Source organism: Musca domestica, unplaced genomic scaffold (assembly GCF_030504385.1).
Source record: "Musca domestica strain aabys unplaced genomic scaffold, Musca_domestica.polishedcontigs.V.1.1 5, whole genome shotgun sequence".
Lineage (NCBI taxonomy): Eukaryota > Metazoa > Arthropoda > Insecta > Diptera > Muscidae > Musca > Musca domestica.
The window spans coordinates 11,187,092-11,210,694 of NW_026712346.1; the positions used below are offsets into that span (position 1 = coordinate 11,187,092).

General features: G+C 34.1%; 1 protein-coding gene across 1 annotated transcript in view; it reads right to left on the reverse strand.

Annotated features, from left to right (window-relative positions):
• LOC101892537 (cell adhesion molecule Dscam2) overlaps window positions 1–23,603 on the reverse strand; it is a 216,580-nt gene that overhangs the window by 92,024 nt on the left and 100,953 nt on the right. Inside the window, 2 exon segments of the mRNA XM_059128063.1 lie at window positions 37–156; window positions 4,926–5,282. Coding sequence (XP_058984046.1) covers window positions 37–156; window positions 4,926–5,282 — 477 coding nt within the window.

The window sequence follows — 23,603 nt, forward strand, 5'->3', positions numbered from 1 at the left end:
TTAAACGACTGGCAACATCCTTGCTTCGACTCTTACCAATTGATTGCTTCCATTGCAGCGTTGGTATCGGAAATCCGTCGGCCTGGCATTTTAGAATAATCGGATTACCAAGTATGGCGTCTTGATCCGTAGGCTTGATGATCCAACGGGGTGGCACTGTTGCAAATTTGTTGTTAAATATTATTTTAAGAAAAGGTGCGATTTCTCATGGCAACGAAAACAGTGCTCAAAGTCAACATGCGGACTACTTCTACAGTCAAATCGGCAGTCGGCAATACAAATTTTGCAGTGTAACATATGAATATATATATATTAACATTAAATTTTTTACAAACATCGATAATTTAAAACGAAAAGGGTTGAACGGAAATTGAGGCGAAACTAAATGAAACCAAAAGGCGAAGAGAAAGTGAAGTAAATGAAAAACACAGACAGGTACAGTGTAACAACGATAGGCATTGGGTAAAGATACATAGATAGATAGATAGATAGATGGATAGATTGATATGTAGATACAGATGCAGTTTTACAAAGTGCTCATCTATGGGTTGCATGTCTCAGTGATTCAATACGAGGTGCTCTGTGATGGTGCTCGATCCGTGCTGCGTGCGTGGTGGTGGCTTTGTGCTCTCCATTTGCTGTGTGCAACATTGCGGCCATTCGTTGGTCATTCCTGTCAACGCAGCGTGATTGACTTTCTGTTCTAAACTCCAGACGGATTCGACAAACGGTTATTTTATAGTTATTATACAGTCCAACAAAATGTCCCATTTTTAATATCTGTGGGTGATATAATCGATTTTGGCCATAATAGGAACCCCAAAGCACAGATTCGCCATGAGTCCCACTTTTGTGTTATGCGGTGATGCATTTTTTGCTGTGATTCTATAGTACTAGTTAATTCCAATCAGGCTTATTTTCGTAGACCATTTCGACCTTCAATGTGTGTGTGTGTATGACTAGTGCATGTCAGGGCATGTTTCTAAGTAAATGACAGCAAAACCTAACATTCCAAATATTGTTGATCATATTTTTGAGTCAATTCAAATATAAAAGCTCCTTTTTAACATATTTCTTGTGCTTCCCACAGTTCTGAGAGCATGATTCTCCACGACGATACTAACTGGAATGCGAAAGAAAAACACTTTTCGTATTGAAATCCTTATCTTAACAGAGAAAAAGAGCATAACGAACGGCGAGAGAGAGGCACACACAAATATGTATATATTAAAGGGGTTTCAGCTATCCTGGACTTTGCAATACGACTTATCCGAAGTTTTGAATATGAAAACCGTTTTCAATTTCCGGCTCAAAAATTCAAATTAAATGGATTGCCATATTCGAATGGTACACTTGGTGTTTTAAAAAATATTGCTAACTTGCTATGCGACTTCGAGTGACTGCCGTCGCACAGTGAGGAGAGATACCTCTAGTATGTTTGTTATTAAAATCTAGCATATCAGTCGACGTTTCCTGATTTTCGATATTTTGTATGGTTTAATAATAATTGTTATCATGCCATATCATTTGACATTTAAACCGTATATTTTTATGAGAGAGGAATAATAATAAAAATATATAAAAAATTGGGTGGCAATTTCGCCATCATACCTGAAATAGACGAAGGCTTTCGTTTCAATATATTTTTATTAAAAGGATATGTAGCTGATGTTAATAAGTCGTAATTATCGTGACCCTCCTTAAAGCTCTCTCATTGTCTTAAATTGGATCATCAGCCAAAATTTAAGTTGAGGCAAGTAATTCCACCACTGATTCGTGAAGGGACTCAATCTTTTGTTATAAAGTTTAGATTTTCCACACACAAGAGGAAAACAACTCCAGAGAAACCTACACAATAAGAAGAACAGCTATTTAAATACATCTTAGAGAGTCACAGGAAATACTTCTTCAAGGAATAACCCTCAAGTTCGACTTGTGGCTAATCTGTACTGTGGGCATTCGAATCAACTTATTAAAGGTTTTTATAACCATTATCAATTTAGATTACGAAATGCTTTCTATTATTTAATATTCTCACTAGAACACTGTGGAAGGTAATACGGACTTGCAAGCCACGTCTAATGGGGTTGTAAAAGTTTTATTCTTTAAACTAAATAGGTCCTCATGTAAAGAGTTAGAGAAGCTCTCATTTAGGGAACATTCAGAAAAAGAAAATTCTATTATGTTTTATTTACTCAATATTTTCTGGTAATTATTGCTAAAGAATGTCGTCTGGTAACTCCAATTCCTGTGAAAGAAATCGGATTAAGAGATGAATGTTGATAATTCTATATCTGGAATTCAAGAAAAGCTAAATTTTGGTTTTACCTTTACACATGGATTCTTAAAAGGCTTCAAAGATCCCATGTGTGGAAAAAAGTGTTAGCTAGAAACGGTCGACTTTATCAAGCAAATTAGAAGATCAGAAAATTCTTTACAAAAATGGAATCGATGAGAATTTTCAACACTACTTGCAACGGCTATTTCGAATTTTTGGGAATTTAGGAAATTTGCCTTCTATATTCATCCTATTCTGACTACTTCATGAAATGTGTTGTATTCATATCATACACCTTTGTAGTTGTAATTCGGATAAATTTAAAACTCGTTGGCAATTCGAGAATTCCATTTGTAATTCGAATTATTTCAGTTGTAATTCGATTGTTGCATTTGTAATTCGAATTATTGCAATATATTTTGTAATTCAAATAATTGAAATATTTTCTTCGATTTTAAATGGAACAAATGGAATATTTCGAATTAGAAACCGAATAATTCGAATTACAATTGGAAGGATTCGAATTACAAATGCAATATTTATTTTCACTGACTTAAAGATTCATCAATGCCCAGACGAAACGGTTGAAGCTAGAATCTTGAAATTTTGGGTGAGGGCCACTCTTTGTGCGAAGGGGCCAGATAAGGCTGCGTTTTTGGAAATTCATACTAACACCTACAAAAATTATAAAAATGTACCCTTGTATTTGAGCAACCAGTAGAGCTAGAACTCTTAAATTTGGAATGAGAGTCACTGATGGAGTGTCTAATAGATGTACTGAAGGGTTCTTGAAAATTCGCACTATAAGCGTACAAAACAGACTAATATGTACTATATTTAGTATCACTTCGTATCATGTGAACGGTTAGTGTTAAAAAATTTAAATTTGGAATAGGAATCAAGGTTGAGGAGTAGTAGGAGGTAGTTTTGGAAATGTGTACTGATGTATACGAAAAGTACTAAACGGTAAGAAATTTAGTACAATTTGAATATGGAAGAAGGGTGGCGGAGTGTAGCATTGGAGGTAGTTTTAGAAATGTTTACTTATGTACACGAAAAGTACCAAATGGTACTAAATTTGGCACAATTTTGATTGGGGCGAAACGATAGAGCTGAAATTCTGAAATTTAGAAAAAAGGTTATTATTCCATTCTAGAACTGAGGAAGGAAATTGGTGCTTATTTGTACTAAATCTGGTACAATATAACTTTGGGAAAAGCAATAGAGTTGGAATCCTGAAATTTGGAAATAAGATTTGGAATAAGATTATGTAGGTATTTTTGGAAATTCGTACTTATGTGTACTAAACGGTACTATTTTTGATATTTTGTGAACAGATCGTGCTTGATATCTGAAATTTTATATTAGGGTCGCTGTTCATGTGGAGGTGGTTTCGAATATGTGATCTATAATTTTACGAAACAAGTAGAGATAAAATTCTGAAATTTAATATCTAGATTACTGTTGGTATCTGTGTTTTTGAGATTTGGCGGTGATTTGGAAATGCGTACTTTATTTGTACGAAAAGTACTAAATGGTTCTAAATTTAGTATTGGATGAGATTAGAACCGGAATTCTCAAATTTGATATTGAAGTCTCTGTTGATATCTGGAATTGAGATTTGGAGGTGGTTTTGGCATGTTTTCAATAATTGTACGAAAAATACTAAATACTAAGTAGTATATCTTGGTATCTGAGGTTGGGATTTGGATGTGGGTTGGGAAATGGTTACTTTAGTTGTTCGAAAAGTACTTAATTGAACTATATTTGGTATTGGGTGAAGGGATAGAGCTGAAACCGTAAAATTTTATATTACGATAACTTTTGATGTTTAGTTCGATGGTTTTATTAATATCCTCCTCGGTTAACTTTAAAATGAAAGATTTTTTTTTTTTTTTGTAAAATGAAAACATTTTCTTCCCATTTTTCGGAGAAACGAGAAACTTGAATAATATATATTAAACCTTGAATGTCTGAAAATGTATTACGATGTATGCAGTTTTAATAAAACATTTCTGTAAAACTGAACAACTTGTGTATTTTGCGTACTAAAAATTCCCAACACGAACTTTTGGAAAGAAAATTATTTTAAAATTCTTTTAAGAATTTCTCTTTTATTGTTTAGCCCATTTATGGCAATGAACCAGAGAAAATTAAAATCAAGAGTTTCATTTGATTTTTCGTCATCACGTAATTTTCACTTTTCGTCTATTATGGAACAATTTTCAACTGACAAATATCCTATAGATCGTAGTATTTTTATCATTTTAGAATTGAGTGACTTCAATATTTTCACTCATACCCCTGAAACGATATAGACGACATCTGCTGTTCCGTGAGAGCATTTCTTCGCCCATATATTCATTTGTCTATGCTCATATGTACAAGCGGAGATGATTGTTTTCACTGAGAATATACGTGCGATTTCTTGCCTCAACTGGAATCGGTCCAATAAAGTATTCCCAATATCCAAGTCAACATTGCCATGAACCAATCGACATCCCTTATTCTGGAGAGTAGAACAAAAAGTTTCGAGAAAATTTTCTATATACAGGCGAATGAAGAAATTGCAGATTTAATCTGCGTGCCGTTGTTGTGTGAAGTGAAGGTGGGTGCCACATTGAAATAAATTGATGTTCCAATTTACCGGACACGGACAGCATTGCCGTGTATTCGACCGATCCAGCACGATTTGTGACCCGGCAGGTGTAGTTGCCGTTGTGGCGCGATGTAACATTGTGGATCGATAGAATGCTGGAAAACGGAGCATATTCGTTAATAGTCAACGAGGGATCCGGAGCCTTGTTTGTACTTCCTCCCATGCCGCCGCCATGAACGTCTTGATGATTGCCAGCCGAATTGCCACCACTATGTATGGGAGCACCGTCCTTCAGCCACGTTATATTAAATGGCTGATCGCCTTGGCTGCTAGAGCACATCAGTTGGGTCCGCATTCCTTCCGTTATTTCATCCTCGAAGCTAAAAGGCGATATACGAGGCGGAACTAGGAAATTTCAAGAGAAAGATGTCATGTGGAAAATTAACGAGAATTTAAAGGTTTCGGATTCACTTTCGGTTCGTTCGATTCGATTAGGTCATGTTCAGAGATGAAAAGGAAAACGGTAAGAAAGTCACAAAGGGATAATTGTAAAATAATGTCAACTCAATTCAATTGATAAAAACTTAAAATCAAGTGCTTTGTTATACACACATATACATTTACATAAACATGATCAATCGTGCATTACATATTGGCTAGCATGCATAATTCAGTTACTATTATCATCGGGTATGGCAAACTCAGACGTGCAGTTTTCATATACCATTAACTCTTAGCTGTGCAGAGTGCGATACAGTTGCGGCATCGTTTTGGACGCGACAGGTGTAGGTGCCGCTCTGAGCCCTCGTCACACTTGTTATGCTGAGGGCGCTGGTGAAATCATCATTTTGGCGAATTGTCACTAGGCCGCCGTCTCCTTCACCACCGCTACTACCATCGTCATTCGAATAGGTTTTCGAGCCATGGCCATGGGCATAGTTGATCGATGTCGGATGTGAGCCGGAGCCCGACGCAGCAACGTCACCGGTACCACTAATCCCACCGCTGACACTGCCGCTGTCTCGTGCATTGTGCGCAAACTGCATGCCTGCAGTCTCCGCCGGTTGAAGTGGTTTTCCATCCTTTAGCCAGGTGAATGTGAGCGGTAGGTCACCGGTGCCAATGACACATTGGATGCTAGTACGATCGCCGACATTCAGATCGCGGGCGAATGAGAATGGTGTAATCTTGGGCGGAACTAAAATTTTACATTGATAATGTCGTTTTTCTTCTACTCTTGTTTTTGTTTCGCATAGCCTAACTTAAACTTATCAAATGTATGAACTATAGAAGGACAGTTTTGGAGTTGTAACGCAACGTATGTGTAAATCAAACAAATTGCATAAGGTTATACATAAATGGGGATTCTTTTTTCTGATTGAAAATATTACCGCTTCAATTGCAAATTTCGAAAACGTTTGAAAAAAGTTAAAATCACAAAAAGAGTAAAATTATATCTCTCACAAGAGAATCGCTGTATTATTTAATAAAGGTCAAGAGTTGTGATGTCAATTTTGTGTTTGGTTTGCGAATTGACGACATATCTGATTGCAGAATTTGAACGTAAAAAGGGAACTAGTATAAAAGTGGTAGTATCCACCTACGCCAATGCGGTGAGGAGCGTCGAAAATTTCAGTGATTTTATGTGACGGGCGTTCGTCATTTTTGTATGCTTTGCGATTGGCTATGTTTAAATGAGAAAATAATTTAATTTAGAGGTAGAATAAAAAAAGACCGACAAATAGGGTCATATTTTATTTCACGAATAACTGGTGTGTGTGTGTGTGTAATTTGAAAGATCACCCGGTGCAACATAACAAATAATTAAGGGAAAAATCCAGCAGGTTATGAAAGTAGAGCTAAAAATAGAAGACACGTTTAACGGAGCTTTGTACCACCCCTATTCTGTATAATTTTGGAAAAATTTCGGATTAAGATTCCTCGGAATCCGTGTACTTCATAGTGTCTTCGGTCCTAGAAGACATCTAGTGTCTAAATCTTGCCTAAATGCCACTTATTCCTATATATTTAAAGAGGAAAAAATGAATAAAAAAAATTAGTTTTTTTGGGAACATTGATGAAAATATTTTTCGACATAAAATGGAAATAGAGATTTTTTTTGACTTATAGTATAATTTGATAAAGAATATTTTTGTCTTTTATGTCATCCTTCTACAACGTTGCTTTAGATCCGAAAATCCGAAAATTGTGTGAGCTTTTTAGATTACTCTGAAGAGTAAACTTTCAAAACGCCGATAAACGCGTTTTTTATCTACTTTCATAATCTGCTGGATTTTCCCCCTAAAAAATTGAATTTTGTCGCACAGAATTTGTCATGCACTGTTGTTGTAGACTCCCACAGTTTGGGCTTAGATATCTTCTGCTCAAACTCGTATCTTGCAAACCGTTCATAATATTACAACTTGTAGTTCTTTTCACAACGATTTATTAATTCTGAACTTATACAATCGGTAAAACATTATTAAAATTTATCTCCAAATTTGTGTTGAATCCAATACGTACGAAGTAAGCAACATGCTGGATTAAACATACTATATTGTATAAAGTAATCCCATAATGACAAAGCATCATAAGTTTTTAAACTCCACATTAAAAATTCATAAAGATATACCTAACAGAGGGCTGCAACGAGTATGAAACATTAGTCATATTTGGTTTCTTCCACGTTTTTTTTTTTTGAAGCAGTCGTTTCATTCCATCTAAATGAAATGATTGTTTTCGCATCGGATAGAATCGAATCGAATATGAATGTTCGAGAGTGTTTGATTTGTTTAGCAACATGAGTTGATCGAGCACGTGAATTGAAGTGAGCAATCACAACTGTGAGTTTTTTCTATCAATCGAGTTTGCTCAGCATCATTGTTTATTCATCCATTCAATCAGATTTGGGACAGTTTATTTCAGTGTTGCCACCTCATGTGTAATTACACATATCATATGTAATTTTTTGTTGCATGTGTAGCCCATGTGTAATTAGTTAAATGTGTATTTCATGTGTAATTTGTTGTTTTACTATTTTAACACTTTTTTACAATCCTCCTTTCCCAAATGATACTACAGAAAAAATATTTAGCTGATTTTTGGAAAGGCAAGAAGTGAGTATGATTCTTATTCACTCGAGATTGTTCGACACTTATATTGCTTGTTTTTTTTACCAAAGTCGTCACATCGATAGCCTAAAAAAGCCAAGTGTACACACCCTTCGATGAATTCATGATATTGGTAACGATCAGCAATTGTTGCAAAGCTGTCTGTTTCGTTTTGAAAATCACTACCCCAGACTTACGCAAGCTAATATTTAGTACTTTAAATAATAGCAAAATTATATAATTATACATAATTATATTTTTTAGCGATAATTTGATATAAAATGAATTTATGTTTATTTTTGGCCTACTAACAACTATTTTTGTTAAAAAAATAACTTTTATCAAAAAAAAAAAAAAAATATTGATACATGTGTAATATTTTAGCCCTCCGTGTGTAACATGCAGTTTCCTTGGTGGCAACACTGCTTTTATTGTGGCTTTTTTAATATTTTAAATGGAACAATGTTGTAATGGTCCAACCGAAAGTGTTGGAAGTTATGTTAAACATTTGGTGTTTATTAAATACCACTGCTGTGTTTCTTTATTAAAATTAATGATTTTTTTTTCTAGAAATAAGTCATCAAAAATTGTCCGTATATTAAATCTAATTTGTACCAATTTCATTAATGGGGAGTGTTTTAACCAAATGAAGTCACTCAATTAACTAATTGGAATCAAACCGATGAAACAAATCACTCATGTGAGCTCTTTGATCAATTCATGTTACTTCTAACCGACTGGTTGAGTTTGAATGTATTTCCACAAAGTGATCAAGCCTACTCAATCATACTCATTGCAGCCATCTGATATCTAATATATATATATATATATATTTTCACACGTGGAAGATGACTTACTGGAATTTTGAGGGTACTAGAACAGTGTTACAAATTATTTATAAAGCAAATTATTGAATATACCTAAACGTATATAAAAGATCCAAAACCCAAAACGACAAGATTAAATGAGTGACACGAAAACATATAATAAATAAACGACCACTTTACTTGTACTTTTGTTATTATGGATACCCAAGTTTGGCGCCTCGTTATCAAACATGTTCCATATATATATATATATATATATATATATATATATATATATATATATATATATATATATATATATATATAAAGACCCACAAGACCTTTTCGCCCTTAAGAGAATAAAAAACTATTATGCAGAGGATGTTGGAAGATATGCAACATGAAAAAATTCCAAGACATTTTAAAGCAGGGCCACATCGGCACTAAGATGTCTATTACTCGGAAAAGACTAGCATATATATTTTCATTTTGAATGCAATGTTGGAACTTTTAACAATATGTTTTCCTTTCTTAATTAAAAAGACCGCATACCAAATCAGTAGACTTATAGGCATCTCATATTTTTCAAAAGAGCAGTGGACTTGAGTTTAATTCAAAAATTCACAAAAAGTTCATCAGACACAAAAACTACGGGCAACATTCTATGGAATGATAAATTCTTCACGAGAGCAACATTCTTAAAGGTTGTGAAATGTAGAATAGTATTCACACAGTCGAATATCCAGTCTGGTTATCCAACAAGTTGTACCAATTCATTCAAATTGTTACTGAAGGTCGTCTATTAACACAAGAAAAAAATAGGGTATGCTAGAAAATTGGCCAATCTGATTTCTGAAATTAGGATTATTTTATTGCCGCAACCTCTGCAGTGACTGCAATCTTAAAGCCGTAGATGTGTCAATTACTGACGAACCTGGTCTCTGAATAACACAACTGTCTCGTGTCAGTCGTTAACAACATTCCATTGTCCCACTTTTTCCAGTCCAGACAACATTTGTGTTACAATGATGAACGCCACCGGAAACTGATACAAAAGTTTACTTGCGGCAAGAACCGATGTTGGTCATTATCAGGCGGGATTAAACGATTACAGCAAATAAATAATTATGCCGGCAAAGTAGAACACGATTTTGGCTCTTGTGGATTTTTCGCATATATACATGTGCGTATGTACTTGTTTGTGGCCAAGTACGAATGTGTGCATGTGCGTGTTCGTGTAATGTGCATGTGTATTGATAAATTGACCACAGGTGATTTGTCGTTTTTAGCCAACCGCAAAGTACATGTTAATGTTTGGCACGAGGCAGGACGACCGCATGCCACATAAAGCAATGCCCCATAATGAGGATTTACGCGAATTCGGATTAATATTTCGTACCAAACCAAACAAACAACTGTGGCGGGCGCCGCACCTAGCGCCGCGTTCAAATGCAAGAGTGCAGTTAAAGGAAAGGGAAGGAAACATGTGCGAGACATCAAAAAAAGTTAAGGAGAGTGCGTGAGCGATTGAAAAGTCACAATAAAAACGAAAACAAAGAAACGAAGAAAATCGAAGAGATAAACAATAAGAAAATTTCAGTGCAATGCAGTGCTCCAAGAAAATAAAATAAAGAAATGAATAGAAAACGATTGCAGGATAACCAACCAAAGGAAAGAGAGGTAAGAGGAAAAGTGAGACAAAATCATTATTGTGCATTTATTCGTATTTCAATATTGTGCATGTCTTCATTGATGTTGCTGTGGCTGTCGTAATGCAACAAGAGTCGTGCAGAATTTCTTATCATGGTAATTGCGTACGAATATACAAAATCAAAAAAGAATGAAGGACAAAGGTGAGCAAATACAATGTGCGAAGTGCGTTGTGCAAAGACAGAGAACATAGCAATGCAGTAGTCAAGACAGGAAAAAAATTAAAAAAAGGATTTATCAAAAAAAAAAAAAAAAAAAAATATATATATATATATATAGATATTAATAATTTTGGAGTGAAACCGGGCATCACTCGGATGTGTCCCATTAAAGGAGAATAACTTAAAATGTATCACTTCGAGAATATAGTTATATAACTTTAATGGGAAATGACGAGAGTAAATTTTTTGTTTTATATTAAAAGAAAAAATAAAATTAGTTACAGATTTAGATACCCTATGAGAGCTCGGCCTATTTAGTTTCATTTGCAGTATATATCTGCAGTATAATGGGTATTGAAACTTCAAGCTTTGCATTGTGTTAAATGTTCCGAAAAGCTTCATATACCGATTATTGACATTATTTGTACAAAACAACATTTTGATTGTATCTAGGGCACATTGTTTTAAGTTCAAGCCAAGGCCTATATCAGGTCGGACAAGAAGACTACTTTTGACAACAATTGGACAATAAGTTTCTACACTATGTTGATTTGACTTTCTTTCCTTAGATTTCAAATAACAATTATGTATTTTGAGAGCAAACTTAGCTGTCAGATGGCTATACTGACCGACCTGATATAGGCGACGGTTAAAGTGTTATATTAAATAAAAATGTGTTAACAGAAAACTGGATATAAGTTAAAATTGTTAAGGACAGTCATGTCTGTAGGGTATAAAACCAGACTTTGTTTTCATTAACATTTTCATATCAACAGTATTCTTTACTCAAGATATTTGAGAGGGCACATAAAAACGCATAATCATGGTAATCTGAAGTAAATTTAACTTTGAGTGTTAAAAAGTCAGCTTAAACAATTTTCTTAAAAAACAATTTTTTAATTTTTCATATAGCTCATTTCATCAAAGACTGTCACATCTTAAAAAAATGTGTTCCGAGAAAAACGTACCTTAAGTTATCTATTGAAATTTAACTTCCCGTATTGTTTACAAAGTATACGTTATCTTGATCCGACGGTAATAGACACTAATGGAAACCTTTTATTTCTGAATTGATAACCGCAAAGCAGAATATGGGAACGATACTGGGAGTTATGCAATTGACATTTGCAATGAAAATCGACAATTTATTTCAGAAGGCTACAGAAATTATAACCCGAACGCGGCTTGTGAAATTTCTTCTGGTAAACCATTCGCAATACGGCGCGAAACAAAAAAAAAATTATTATCGCCTGGAAGTACAATACATCGCCAGAAGAAATATGAAATATTTTCAAACGTATTTGCAGAAACTACTACCATATGCCACATTCGATCTATTGAAGTAACTCTAAGCGCATCTCGAAGAGAAACGCAAAAATCTAGTATTGCGAACATATGAATGACAAGAGCGAAGGTAAACATGTTGCCACCTTCGTGCTTCAGCATATATTGCAAAGCTATCAGTTTCGTTATTGCTCTCTTTACAAGAGAGTAATATGAAATTAAGTCACTGGGAGAATAGTTAGATTGGAAATGAAAATTATATCGGTTTATGTTTTCATATAGCCGACCCCCCACCACTAATGGTGCCTTCTGATATTTGGTGTTTTGATGATTTTAGCTAAATTTACACTCCTGGTGTCAAAACATTGTTTGCATAGGTCCACAATTTACTGTAGCCTCCACATAGCGATGGGATATTTTGGCGAATTAAGCCACATTTTCTAACTGATTTGCCTATTTTTTTGTATTTGAAGTTCGTAATAGGTTCTAGCTTCGATGACAGAACATTGTTACATAGGTCACACAACAGTAACAGTACCTTCCAATGTCAAATAACGGTACCTCTAAATTTTCCGTGTTTCTACGATTAGACCGTAATGGGTTCTACAACGGGTGTCAAAACATTGTCCACATCGGTACAGGGTTACCATATAACGGTAATCACCGACTTTCTTTATTCAGCCACATTTTTTCACGGAATATTTGTATTTAAGACTCGCAATATGGAACAATACTTGTAGTAGGGCTTAGCCCGTCTTGGTAAGCTCCCCATGTAATGGTTCCACCCACTTTATGGTATTTCGAAAACTGTAACTCATTCTTCAACCGGTCTCAATGGCATTTGCATCTTCAATTGGAACAGGTTTAAGTCCTAATACTTGTTTTCTTTGTTATCATAATTTAAATTTTACGATTCTCTTATTTTAACTTTAGGATTTGCCAATAGTTAGAACATAAATATTTTCTAATACTATTTTTCATTTCGACAATGGTTGCAATGCTATAGCATAGCAATAAAAATACTCCGAACGGGATTGCCTTTCACTTAACATAGCATATACAATTTCTAGTGTCATTTCTGACAACTCATATTCCAAAAATTACTTATTTGACATTCCGCTTTCTGTTTCCTGTGCTGAGAAACTTTTATTATGCCGGAATATTTCATCTTTAAAAAGACTCAATATCGACTAGCATTATTTCCAATAACATAAGAAATATGAATAAAAAGGGTATTAACATTGTTTACTTTCAATTTGAAAATTGATTTCAAAAATATTCTCCCAATTTGTTCATACCCTAGAAGGGAATTAAAACGTATGTAACTATATATGTAACGTAAGTTTATATATTTTTTGTACTTTTTTTGTTTTTGTGTCAAAGTAATCGACAATTTAAACCTAAATACGAATCACAATGTTTTAAATTCGCATACACATATGGTTCAATGAATTCAAGGTAGGTCATAACTACCAATCAATTTTATTTTCTGCTATTTGTATTTTGTCAAATTATAGGTGAGTTTAGTTGTATTCTGGTCCATTTTATGAGAATTGTTAACAAATAATCAAGTTCAGTTTTATTAATTTTGTATCGAATAGAATACAATCTCGTTAAGATACCTGGATCTTTCATAAATTTTTGGGTTTATTTGCTATATTTTGTCGAAAATCTAGTAAACAAATCATCATGGTAGGGTAAGTGCGCCTAAGTTCGGCATGTCCCAGTAGTCGGCAGTTTTGAAATTTAAACTTAAATAACTAAGAATGAAATTGACCAAATAATGAAATAATTGCAAAAAAACGTCAAATCAAAAAACAATGGGACTCGATCATTTATTACGAGAGAATAGACATGCCGAGCATTGGAAAATGGTGCCGACTACTGGTAAAAAATTACTATTTTAGTAAAATTGCAAATTTTGCCAATTTAATAAAAACAAATTCAATTTTTGTTTATTATTTCGAAAACTAAACAAAATTTGAATCTGAACAATTTTATTTTTCTGCAATTGAAAGACTTCGCTCAGAATGTTGAAAGATTGAAATATTGAAAAGCCTAAAAGTGCCGACTACTTGTACACTACCCTACTAATGTATTTCTGGCAATTATGACAGTAAAATCTTAACCGGTGATTACTTGTCTCACAACTTTCTCAAACATATCCTAGCTTGTATTTATTGTACAATCTTTAAACACTGATATTTTAAAATTCTTACTTAAATTGTCTTTCCCCATAGACTTGGGATTTGTTTGTATTGTAAACTAATTTTCATGGAGACTTTTAAATACCCCCCACCATTTAGAAGAAACATGCAAAATTTTAAGAAAATTTCGTCAAAAATGCCGTTTAAATGATGCCGTTTATATGGCAAAACAAACACAAGGGCCTGCATACGCAATTTTTTGTCATAGGCTGTAGTACCGATTAGGACCTTCGAATGCGAAATTTAAAACAGTTCCGTTGAATAATTTCGTTAATATCATCAATATACTGAAAAAGCGAGATACCGTTATGTGTGAGGTCCTAGGCTATAGTTCACATTACATTACGATCTTTAAACACGAAATTTAAAAAAAAAATTCAGTCTAATAACATAAAAATATTAAATTTTGCGAAGTGCCGTTTTAAAGGGGCTAACGAAGGCGTGGACACGAATAAGTAATTTTGGTCATAGGTTGTACGACCCATTAACATCCTCCAATTCGACATTTGATACGATTCCGGTCTATAATGTCGGCTATAGGATAACATGAGCAACTTACAGACAAAATACTAAAGTGTGCAAAATCTTAGCCTTCTATCTCAATTCATTCGAGAGATAGCGTGATTACAACAGACAGACGGACATCGCAAAATCGACTTAGAATTGTACGCTGATCAAGAATAAAGTATATATATTCTTGATCAGCGTAAAATTCTAAGTTGGATCTGAGATAAGTATTTCGAGGAGTTCGGAATGACGAAATTAATATACCCTCCATAGTATGGTGGAGGGTATAAAAATCGCACAATCACATTAAATTTCATTGTGTGATTGCCAAATGCCAATACGGCAGTCCTATGTTCATGAATACATTTCGTACATCTGTTTGAAAATGCTAACAAAGTCATATGGTCATCGGTCCAAAAACTACAAATATGAGTTACTATTAAAAAAAAACTTAAAAACAATGTTAAAGAAATTGAAAACTTTGTAAAAGAGAACAAAAAGAATATAAAAACTGTGACAAAGAACGTTCGTCTGCATCGACAAACGCTGTGTGTTGTTATCTATTTTGCTTTACTTATTTTAGGAATTTGTTTTGTTTGGTGTATGTATTCATGTATGTATGTGTTGATGTACATGATGTGTATGCAAATGTGTTTATTTTTAATCAAAATTTGAATTTTTCATCGCCAGAAATTCAATGGATGGAATTTTTCGCACACAGATCGTAATACACAAATATTGCAAAATGGAGCACATTGTGACAAACATCACTAACATCTGGAATAAATATTTAAATTGATTAAATTAAATGTAAACTGCACACACACACACTCACAGACAAGCGTTCGCTAAAATGGAAGTGTTATAAGTGTATATATGTGTGTACATTGTCATAGAGTAACGTAAATACACCTGTTTAGCTGGGTGTTGTTCGCAAACATTGATACAAGAGTTTTTGGACCCCTCCCACAAGGCGACACTCAAATTATGGTAGTATATGCGCAGAAAATATTATTTAATTTATATTTATATTTTTTTTCCAAAATCCAATGTTATTATATTTAAAACTAGCTGGCCCGGTCCGCGTTGCCGGCCCGTAGATTTTGTCTATTATGCATATTTGTCAAAGCATTATTATTCACAGATATGACTGATATAAGTGTTGACGTACTGGTCGATTAAAAGTGTTTTAAAATACCTATACCCATATTTAAGCCGTGGGCTTCAAATGTGTGGATGGCCTATACAAATCTATTAAAAAGTATATATCAATCTTATCCCCATGTAAGGGATCAAATTAATTTTTAGTCTGATAAAAATCGTAGCAAAATTTTCCCGTCAAATGAGCAGTAATTTGGAATTTACTGTATTTTGTACACCTCATAATTGAGTGCTTAATGATTTAAGAATAGCCAAAGTTAATTACTTTTTTAAACCCATTAGCACCTCAGATTGTGCATTAGAGTCCTCATAAGTTCCCCTAATCATGTCGGTCTGTTTTTACTTTAGGGGTTACTATTACATGGAGAAATTTCTAGAATTTGTAGATATGTTGAAATTTTTGTGTAAGATTTTCACCCCCCAAATACACATTTTTAGCCAAATCCTTTGAAATGTGGTAAAATCAAGAGGTACCTTTATATGGGCACTACTCCGAAACATCGACCTACATTGAAAACTTTCTTCTACCCCCTATAATCAAAGATGACAAATAGAGGCCAAATCAAAAATATAGCAGAACAACATAGCATGTCAAACTGAAAAAAAATTCACGTGATTTAAATAAGTAAAAATAGTTTGATCCACCGCGTAATTGAGGGCAGACTGATTTCAGAATAGTCAAATATAATTACTATTTTACACCCATTACCGTAAGATAGGAACTAATTTTATTTGTCATTTAAATTGTAAATTGGAGACCCCAGAAAGTCCATATTTTTCATCATAGTATTATTCAATGACGATTCAACAAATATTCGGTCCCGTGCTACTTTCTTATATTTGTAATTTGTTCATGTTTTCACAATTTATTTGATATAGATGTACACCCCAAACTTACGTTCCCAACCAATATTCTCTTGGGGTTACAAATTCAATAGAATACAAAATTTTCTTTTCTGACCAGACATTAGATGTGAAAGTGGACTTGGGGATACATCAATGTGGGGACTTTACTTAAATTAATTTCTATGTGGCAATTATCTGTATGAAGGTTCCTTACCCCAGGGTAGCAAAAATACATTTTTTTAGCCAAATCAATTGATGAATGTGATCAAGACCAATATGGGCCCTACTCCAAAAATTTCAAATTTTATGCGAAGAGGTTCTCTACTCCCTTAGAAACAAAGATGCCAAATAAAGGCCAAAAATAGAAAAAAGTGGCGAAAACCCCAAAAATAGCTTAAATCATACGATGGTTATATATGACCGATATCATGACCTGCAAAGGCGATTTAAGGTATCTTGAATGTTCGGGAAGACTTTCTGGAAAGATGGAAATCCTTTTCTTACTAAAAGTCCCATTCGATCTACTATTGTACACCCTTTGTATTTGGTATTTTACTGATTGTACTCCCAAAAAAGTTTGTCACATGAAAGAAATAGGTCCACGCTTTGAAATGAGCCCCATTAGTCTTTTTCGGTCAATTTTGTTTGTTTAAATGTGTGCGCATCTTCCAGCTGAAGCACGATGTAGGCCTTGGAGTTGAAAAGTAGATGTCAGTTGACATCATATTTTGCACTTATTTAATTTTTTTGGTGAAAATTGTATATAGTGAAAAATTATTCTTTATTTTGTTCACAAAAAATCCACTGAATTCAATATGATAATACAAATTGAAAAAAATTGACAAAAGAAGAATAACAAAATAAAAAAATCTTCAACTTGTTCGCTGATTTTTTACAGCAACTGTTTAAAGATCCTTACAAAGTTTGTCAATAGAATGTACTTTTATTTTAAAATTCAATTCCATTGATTTTTTTTTATATTTTCCCGATTTGAGAATTTTTTCAATGAGATCTCTTTTTCGTGATTTTTTAGCGATTTTGAAAAAGTAATTATCTTTTAACTTTGGTGTTACCGCATTAAATTGTTTCGATATCATCTATTCCGTTTCGCCACCACATAATTCGGTACTACACTTCCATGTAACCCACCATCAATTTCAGTTCTCAAGAAATCAAGTCAATTAAATAATTTGGTATTAATATTCGAATTCAAAAATAAAATATAAAAAGCACTACAAATGTACATTAGAAAAAAGTGAGTCAAAATGAAAAAAATCATGCAAAATAAAACATTACTATTGTAAATTTGAAAAGTCAAAATGAAAATTTTAATATATCACATTTTACGCGATTTTTTTTTGGATATTATCCTATTCGGAGAGGAGACAATTGCGAATTTGTGTGAATCGTTAAAATCAGTCCAGCGGTTCCTAAGTTATAAGCGTAGTAACTAACACAACTTACATTTATATATATAGATTCGGTCTTAGAATATTTTGGAGCATTACTGTTCCAAAGGAATATAGGAAGGAGACACCTTTACATGATTCCTTCTCAAGAAAGATTTCTCGTCATTTTTAATTTTGAACAATTTTCGATACATCCTAACAATCGCACTGTCATTCGCAGCGGTTTAAATGTTTTCAAAGGACTGTTCACACATATAATCTCACATACATTTCAAAGTGTGGTGCGTTAATATAAAAGGACATTTACACATGTTCGTGGATATGTATTTTGACGTACGGTCTGCTCTGAGCTGACACAATTGAGCAATATAATATTCTAGATTAACAATGTCCGTCGGTGATTAAACGAATTTAGATTTGCTCAATATATAGATTAGCACAAAGGTAATTTATACTTGCAGATCAAACTGTACCCCCAAAACAATGGTAAAACTACAGAAATGCAACCCTGAGGCTATGCCCGCTTCCTGCCAGAATTATTCAAAATTATATGCAACAATTTTTTTTCAATTATTTGATATTTTTTGTTTATTTTTAAATTGAGTCAAATAGCGCGAAAGGTGATTGAAATGCCTGGATGGTTTTTTTTTTTTTTTTGTTTTTCCAAACAATAAATACATACACAAATTCGTGCACTTAAATTTTAAAAAATTTAAACATATTTGCTTTTAACGATCTACTCCTTTATCAACTGTGTATAATATTAACGGGAACACTTTAACACCCGTGGAATCCTTTGTTGATCTTGGCCTCCTAATGGATCCTAAATTGTCTTTTAACAATTATATTATATCAATGGTTAATAAAGCTAATGGTATTTTAGGATTTATAAAACGGTGGCCTAAAGAATTCTCTGATCCGTATGTTACCAAGCAATTATTTGTATCCCTTGTTCGGCCTATACTAGAATATGCTTCAGTCGTATGGGATCCTAATTATGCCATCTACTCCGATAAAATTGAATCGGTGTAAAAACAATTTCAGCTTTTTGTGCTGAGAGATTAGATTAGATTAAGCAGGTATTATCAGTTATTATACCCTCCACCATACTATGGAGGGTATATTCATTTTGTCATTCCGTTTGTAACTCATCGAAATAATGATCTTAGACCCAACAAAGTATATATATTGTTGATCAGCATAAAATTCAATGACGATTTAGCAATACCCGTCTGTCTGTTTTAATCACGTTGTCTATTGAGGTAATTGAGATAGAAGGCTAACATTTTGCACACATGTTTATTTTTCCAGTAGGCAGGTTAAGTTCGTAAATGGAACATATAGGTCCACGTTTACATATACCCCTATGTACCTCCCGATATTCGGCATTTTGAAGATTTTAGCGACATTATTCACCAGAATTGTTTCATATTTGGCATTTGAAGTTCGAAATAGATACTCCAGCCTGAGACAGAAAATTTTCTGTGCAAGTCCACGTCTTCGTATAGCCCCCATATAACGGTAACTCCCTATATTCGGTATTTTGATGATTTTAGCGACATTATTCACCGGAATTGTTTCAAATTTGGTGTTGGGTACTACAGCGTTAGGCAGAAAATTGCCTGTGCAGGTCCACGTCTTCGTATAACACCCATACATCAGTACCTCCTTATATTCGGTATTTTTCGTATAGCTCCCATATAACGGTATCTCCCTATGTACGGTGTTTTGATGATTTTGGCTACATTATTCACCGTTTATTTCAAGTTTCTAATTTGAATATGGTAATGGCTTGTGATAATCAATGCCTATGTAGGTGCACGTCGTACAGACCCTAATATAACGGCTATATTCGGTATTTATAAAATGTTAACAACATTTTTGGCTAATGTTATCTTTTTCGAAAATTTTCAAATTCGTTCTAAATGGTGAAGAGTATTCACAGTTCGGCCCGGCCGAACTCACTGCTTTGTTACTTGTTAAATGCTGAGTTTCACCGAACTAATTACTAATTACTGTATGGGTGAACCTATAAGTAGAATGTGTCTAGACTTCAATTCTTTGTATGATGTCGTAGATTTTGGTACTTGTATTGACATAATAAAATCTAGAATAATTGTGTATCTAAATGAGTAGCAATAGACTTTTTTTCCACCGTGGTTCACATGGTGCACAACACATTACTTGTGTCCCAGAACTTGCAACATAGTACTATTTTTTGCTATTTCTCAAATGTTTACTTGAAAACAGTTCTCGTACACGAAAGGCTGGTAAAACGTGTAGTCATAATGAAAGGAAACACAAAACAAGTGAGAAAGGGTTATAATTGTGCGGGACAGAACGTGTGATAACCTACAACACGATAATAATAATTGGACTTTTTATACCCTACACCACATAGTGGTAAGGGTATTATGCCTTTGTGCATTTGTTTGTATCATGGAGAAGGAAACGAGATAGACCCATAGTTACTTTTGAGAACCTTCATAGAATCACTTTCTGAGTCGATTTATGCATGTCAGTCCGTCTGTCCGTCCGTCCGTCTGTCCATGTATTCTTGTGAACAAAATGCAGGTCGCATTTATTATCCGATTGAGATGAAATTTTCCAAACAATATTTTTTTGGCCCAAGGACGAACCCTATTGAAATTGGTGAGAATCAGATCAAATTTAGATATAGCTCCCATATATATCTTCATCCGATTTCGGGTTAAATGTGCACCAAATGTCCACTATCAGTCCAAATTTCCTGAATTTTGGCACACCCAACCGAGTTCGGCCTAGAAGCAAGTATATCAAATCTGGAGAAAATCGGTTCAGATATAGCTATAGCTCCCATATATATATTTCATCCGATTTGATCTTTAAGTCCCTCACATTCCTACTATGCACTCCACAACCGTGATATTTGGTACCAGGTATTAGATGGAGCACAGAAATAGCTGTTTTACATTTTATCGAAATCGGTTCAAATTTGGATATAGCTTCCATACATATCTTCATCCGATTTCGGGTTAATTGGCCACCAAATGGCCAATATCAGCCCAAATGGCCCGAATTTTGCACATGTGACTGAGATTAACCTTAAAGCAAATACAAAAAATTTGGAGAAAATCGGTTCAGAAACAGCTATAGCTCCCATATATATGTTTTATCCGATTTGATGTTAAAGCCTCTCACATTCGTAATATGCACTCCACAAGAACGATATTTGGTACCAGATAAAAGATACAGCCCAGAAATAGCTGTTTGTAATTTTATCGAAATCGGTTCAGATTTGGATATAGCTCCCATATATATCTTCATCCGATTTCGGGTTAATTGTGCACCAAATGGCCGATATAAGTCCAAATGGACTGAATTTTAGTACATCGGAACAAATTCAGCCTAGAAGCAAGTATATCAAAGTTAGTGAAAATCGGTTCAGATATAGATATAGCAACCATATATATGTTTCATCCGATTTAGTGTTTTAGTCCCTTACATTCGTAATATTCACTCCACAACCGTGATATTTGGTACCAGGTATTAGATGGAGCACAAAAATAGCTGTTTTAAATTTTACCGAAATCGGTTCAGATTTGGATATAGCTCCCATATATATCTTCATCCGATTTCGGGTGATTGACCACCAAATGGCCGTAATAGCATCAATTTTGGCAAATCCGACCGAAACCAGCTTAGAAGCAAGTACACCAATTTTAGTAAAAATCGGTTCAGATATAGCTATAGCTCCCATATATATCTTCATCCGATTTCGTGTTAATTGTGCATCAAATGGCCAATATCAGCCCAAATGGCATGAATTTTCGTACATAAGACCGAATTCAGTCTAGAATCTAATACGTCAAATTTGGAGAAACCCGGTTCAGAGGTAGCTATAGTTCGTAAAATGCACGATAGAATTGGATAGATTTTCATTTTGTACCAAATATCTCATAGAGCTCTGAAATGCCCTGTATAAACCTTTTTACGAGAGCTCTTCTAAATATGCATAGTGGTGTAGGGTATCATATAGTCGGCCCCGCCCGACTTTTGAGCTTTCCTTACTGGTTTTAAAAAGTCATTGTAATTGTCGATTTAATGAATAGGATTTTCTCATTATCACATTCCTCGGACCAAATCTCCAAAATCATTTGAAATTCCATGTCGATTGTTCTTCAATTGTTACCTCTAGAACCCCATAAGTATTTTGCGAACATATCTAAAAACAATAGTCTTCTATTCTGACCATAACCCTATCCCCATGCAAAACGTGCGACCGGTATGAAATACCCTAACACATAGTAACAAAATCAAATTGATAATATCACAAAATGAACAAAAAGTATTCACTTTTTATTGAATATTTGTTTGCGTTTTTTTTAGATATTTTACTTTTCTGTCCAGATTAAATATTAAATTAGTGAGAATGATCGAGATCGGTCCAGCCGTCCTAAAGTTATAAGCGTGATAACTAACACCCCTTTCTTTACACATATAGATTGTACATATTTTGCTATTTATCAGAGATTTTGGATATCATCATCCATGTAATGGTCAATGAATGGTCAGAAGCGATCCTAACGTGTATTTGCGATTTCGCCAGGATCAAAAATATTCACGGTTTAACGAAAATTTTTATATATTTTTTTTGTTCCATTTCATCCTCTAAATATTATCCGATGACCATATAAATTTGTAGACTTCTGCCCAGCCCTAAACTCCAACCCCATGCGAAATTCCGTCAATTGGTCTATAATTGTGGGCTTAATAAAAACGTCGGCTTTATGTGACCTATTACATAGTAAAGTATGACATTTTGCAAATTAACACTACATTGCATAAAACATGTAACACGAAATTTTCTTGAAAATAGTTTATACCCACCACTTGCGTAAATAGTAGATTTATATATTTCACGATTGAACGGTTCACTAAAATGAACTTAAGAACTTAGACGGTCAATTTAGTACGATCAGTGATCAAACTATAAAGTTACGCCATTTCCTGCACTAAATGATGCCGTAGAAATTGTTATATGTTTAAGGAAACGTTTGTTTTTATACTCCCAACACACATAGTATGAAGCTTGTCATTCCGTTTGTAACTCATCGAAATATTAATTTTAGACACAACAAAATAGCCATGTCCGTCCGCGTTAGAAAGATAATATTTTGCATAAAGTTGTCTTTTGTCCGGAGGCAGGTCAAAATCGAAGATGAGCTATATCGGTCAACGTTTTGATATCGTCCCATATTCGGTATTTCTAGCCGCAGTTTCTAGCGGAATAGCTTAAATTCCGTTTTTGAAGTTTATAACAGATTCTATTTTCTATGGCAGAACATTGCCCATACAGGTCTTTGTTTTCCTACAATCTCTATATTCTGTATTTTCATGATTTTAGCCTTAGTTTCTATCGAAGTAGAAGTAGTAAAATTCGGTGTTTGTAGTTCGTAATGACTTCTATCTACAGTGCAATACATCGTCTATTTGCAATTGCACCTCCCATTATACGGTAATTCGACGATTTTATCCACAGTTTC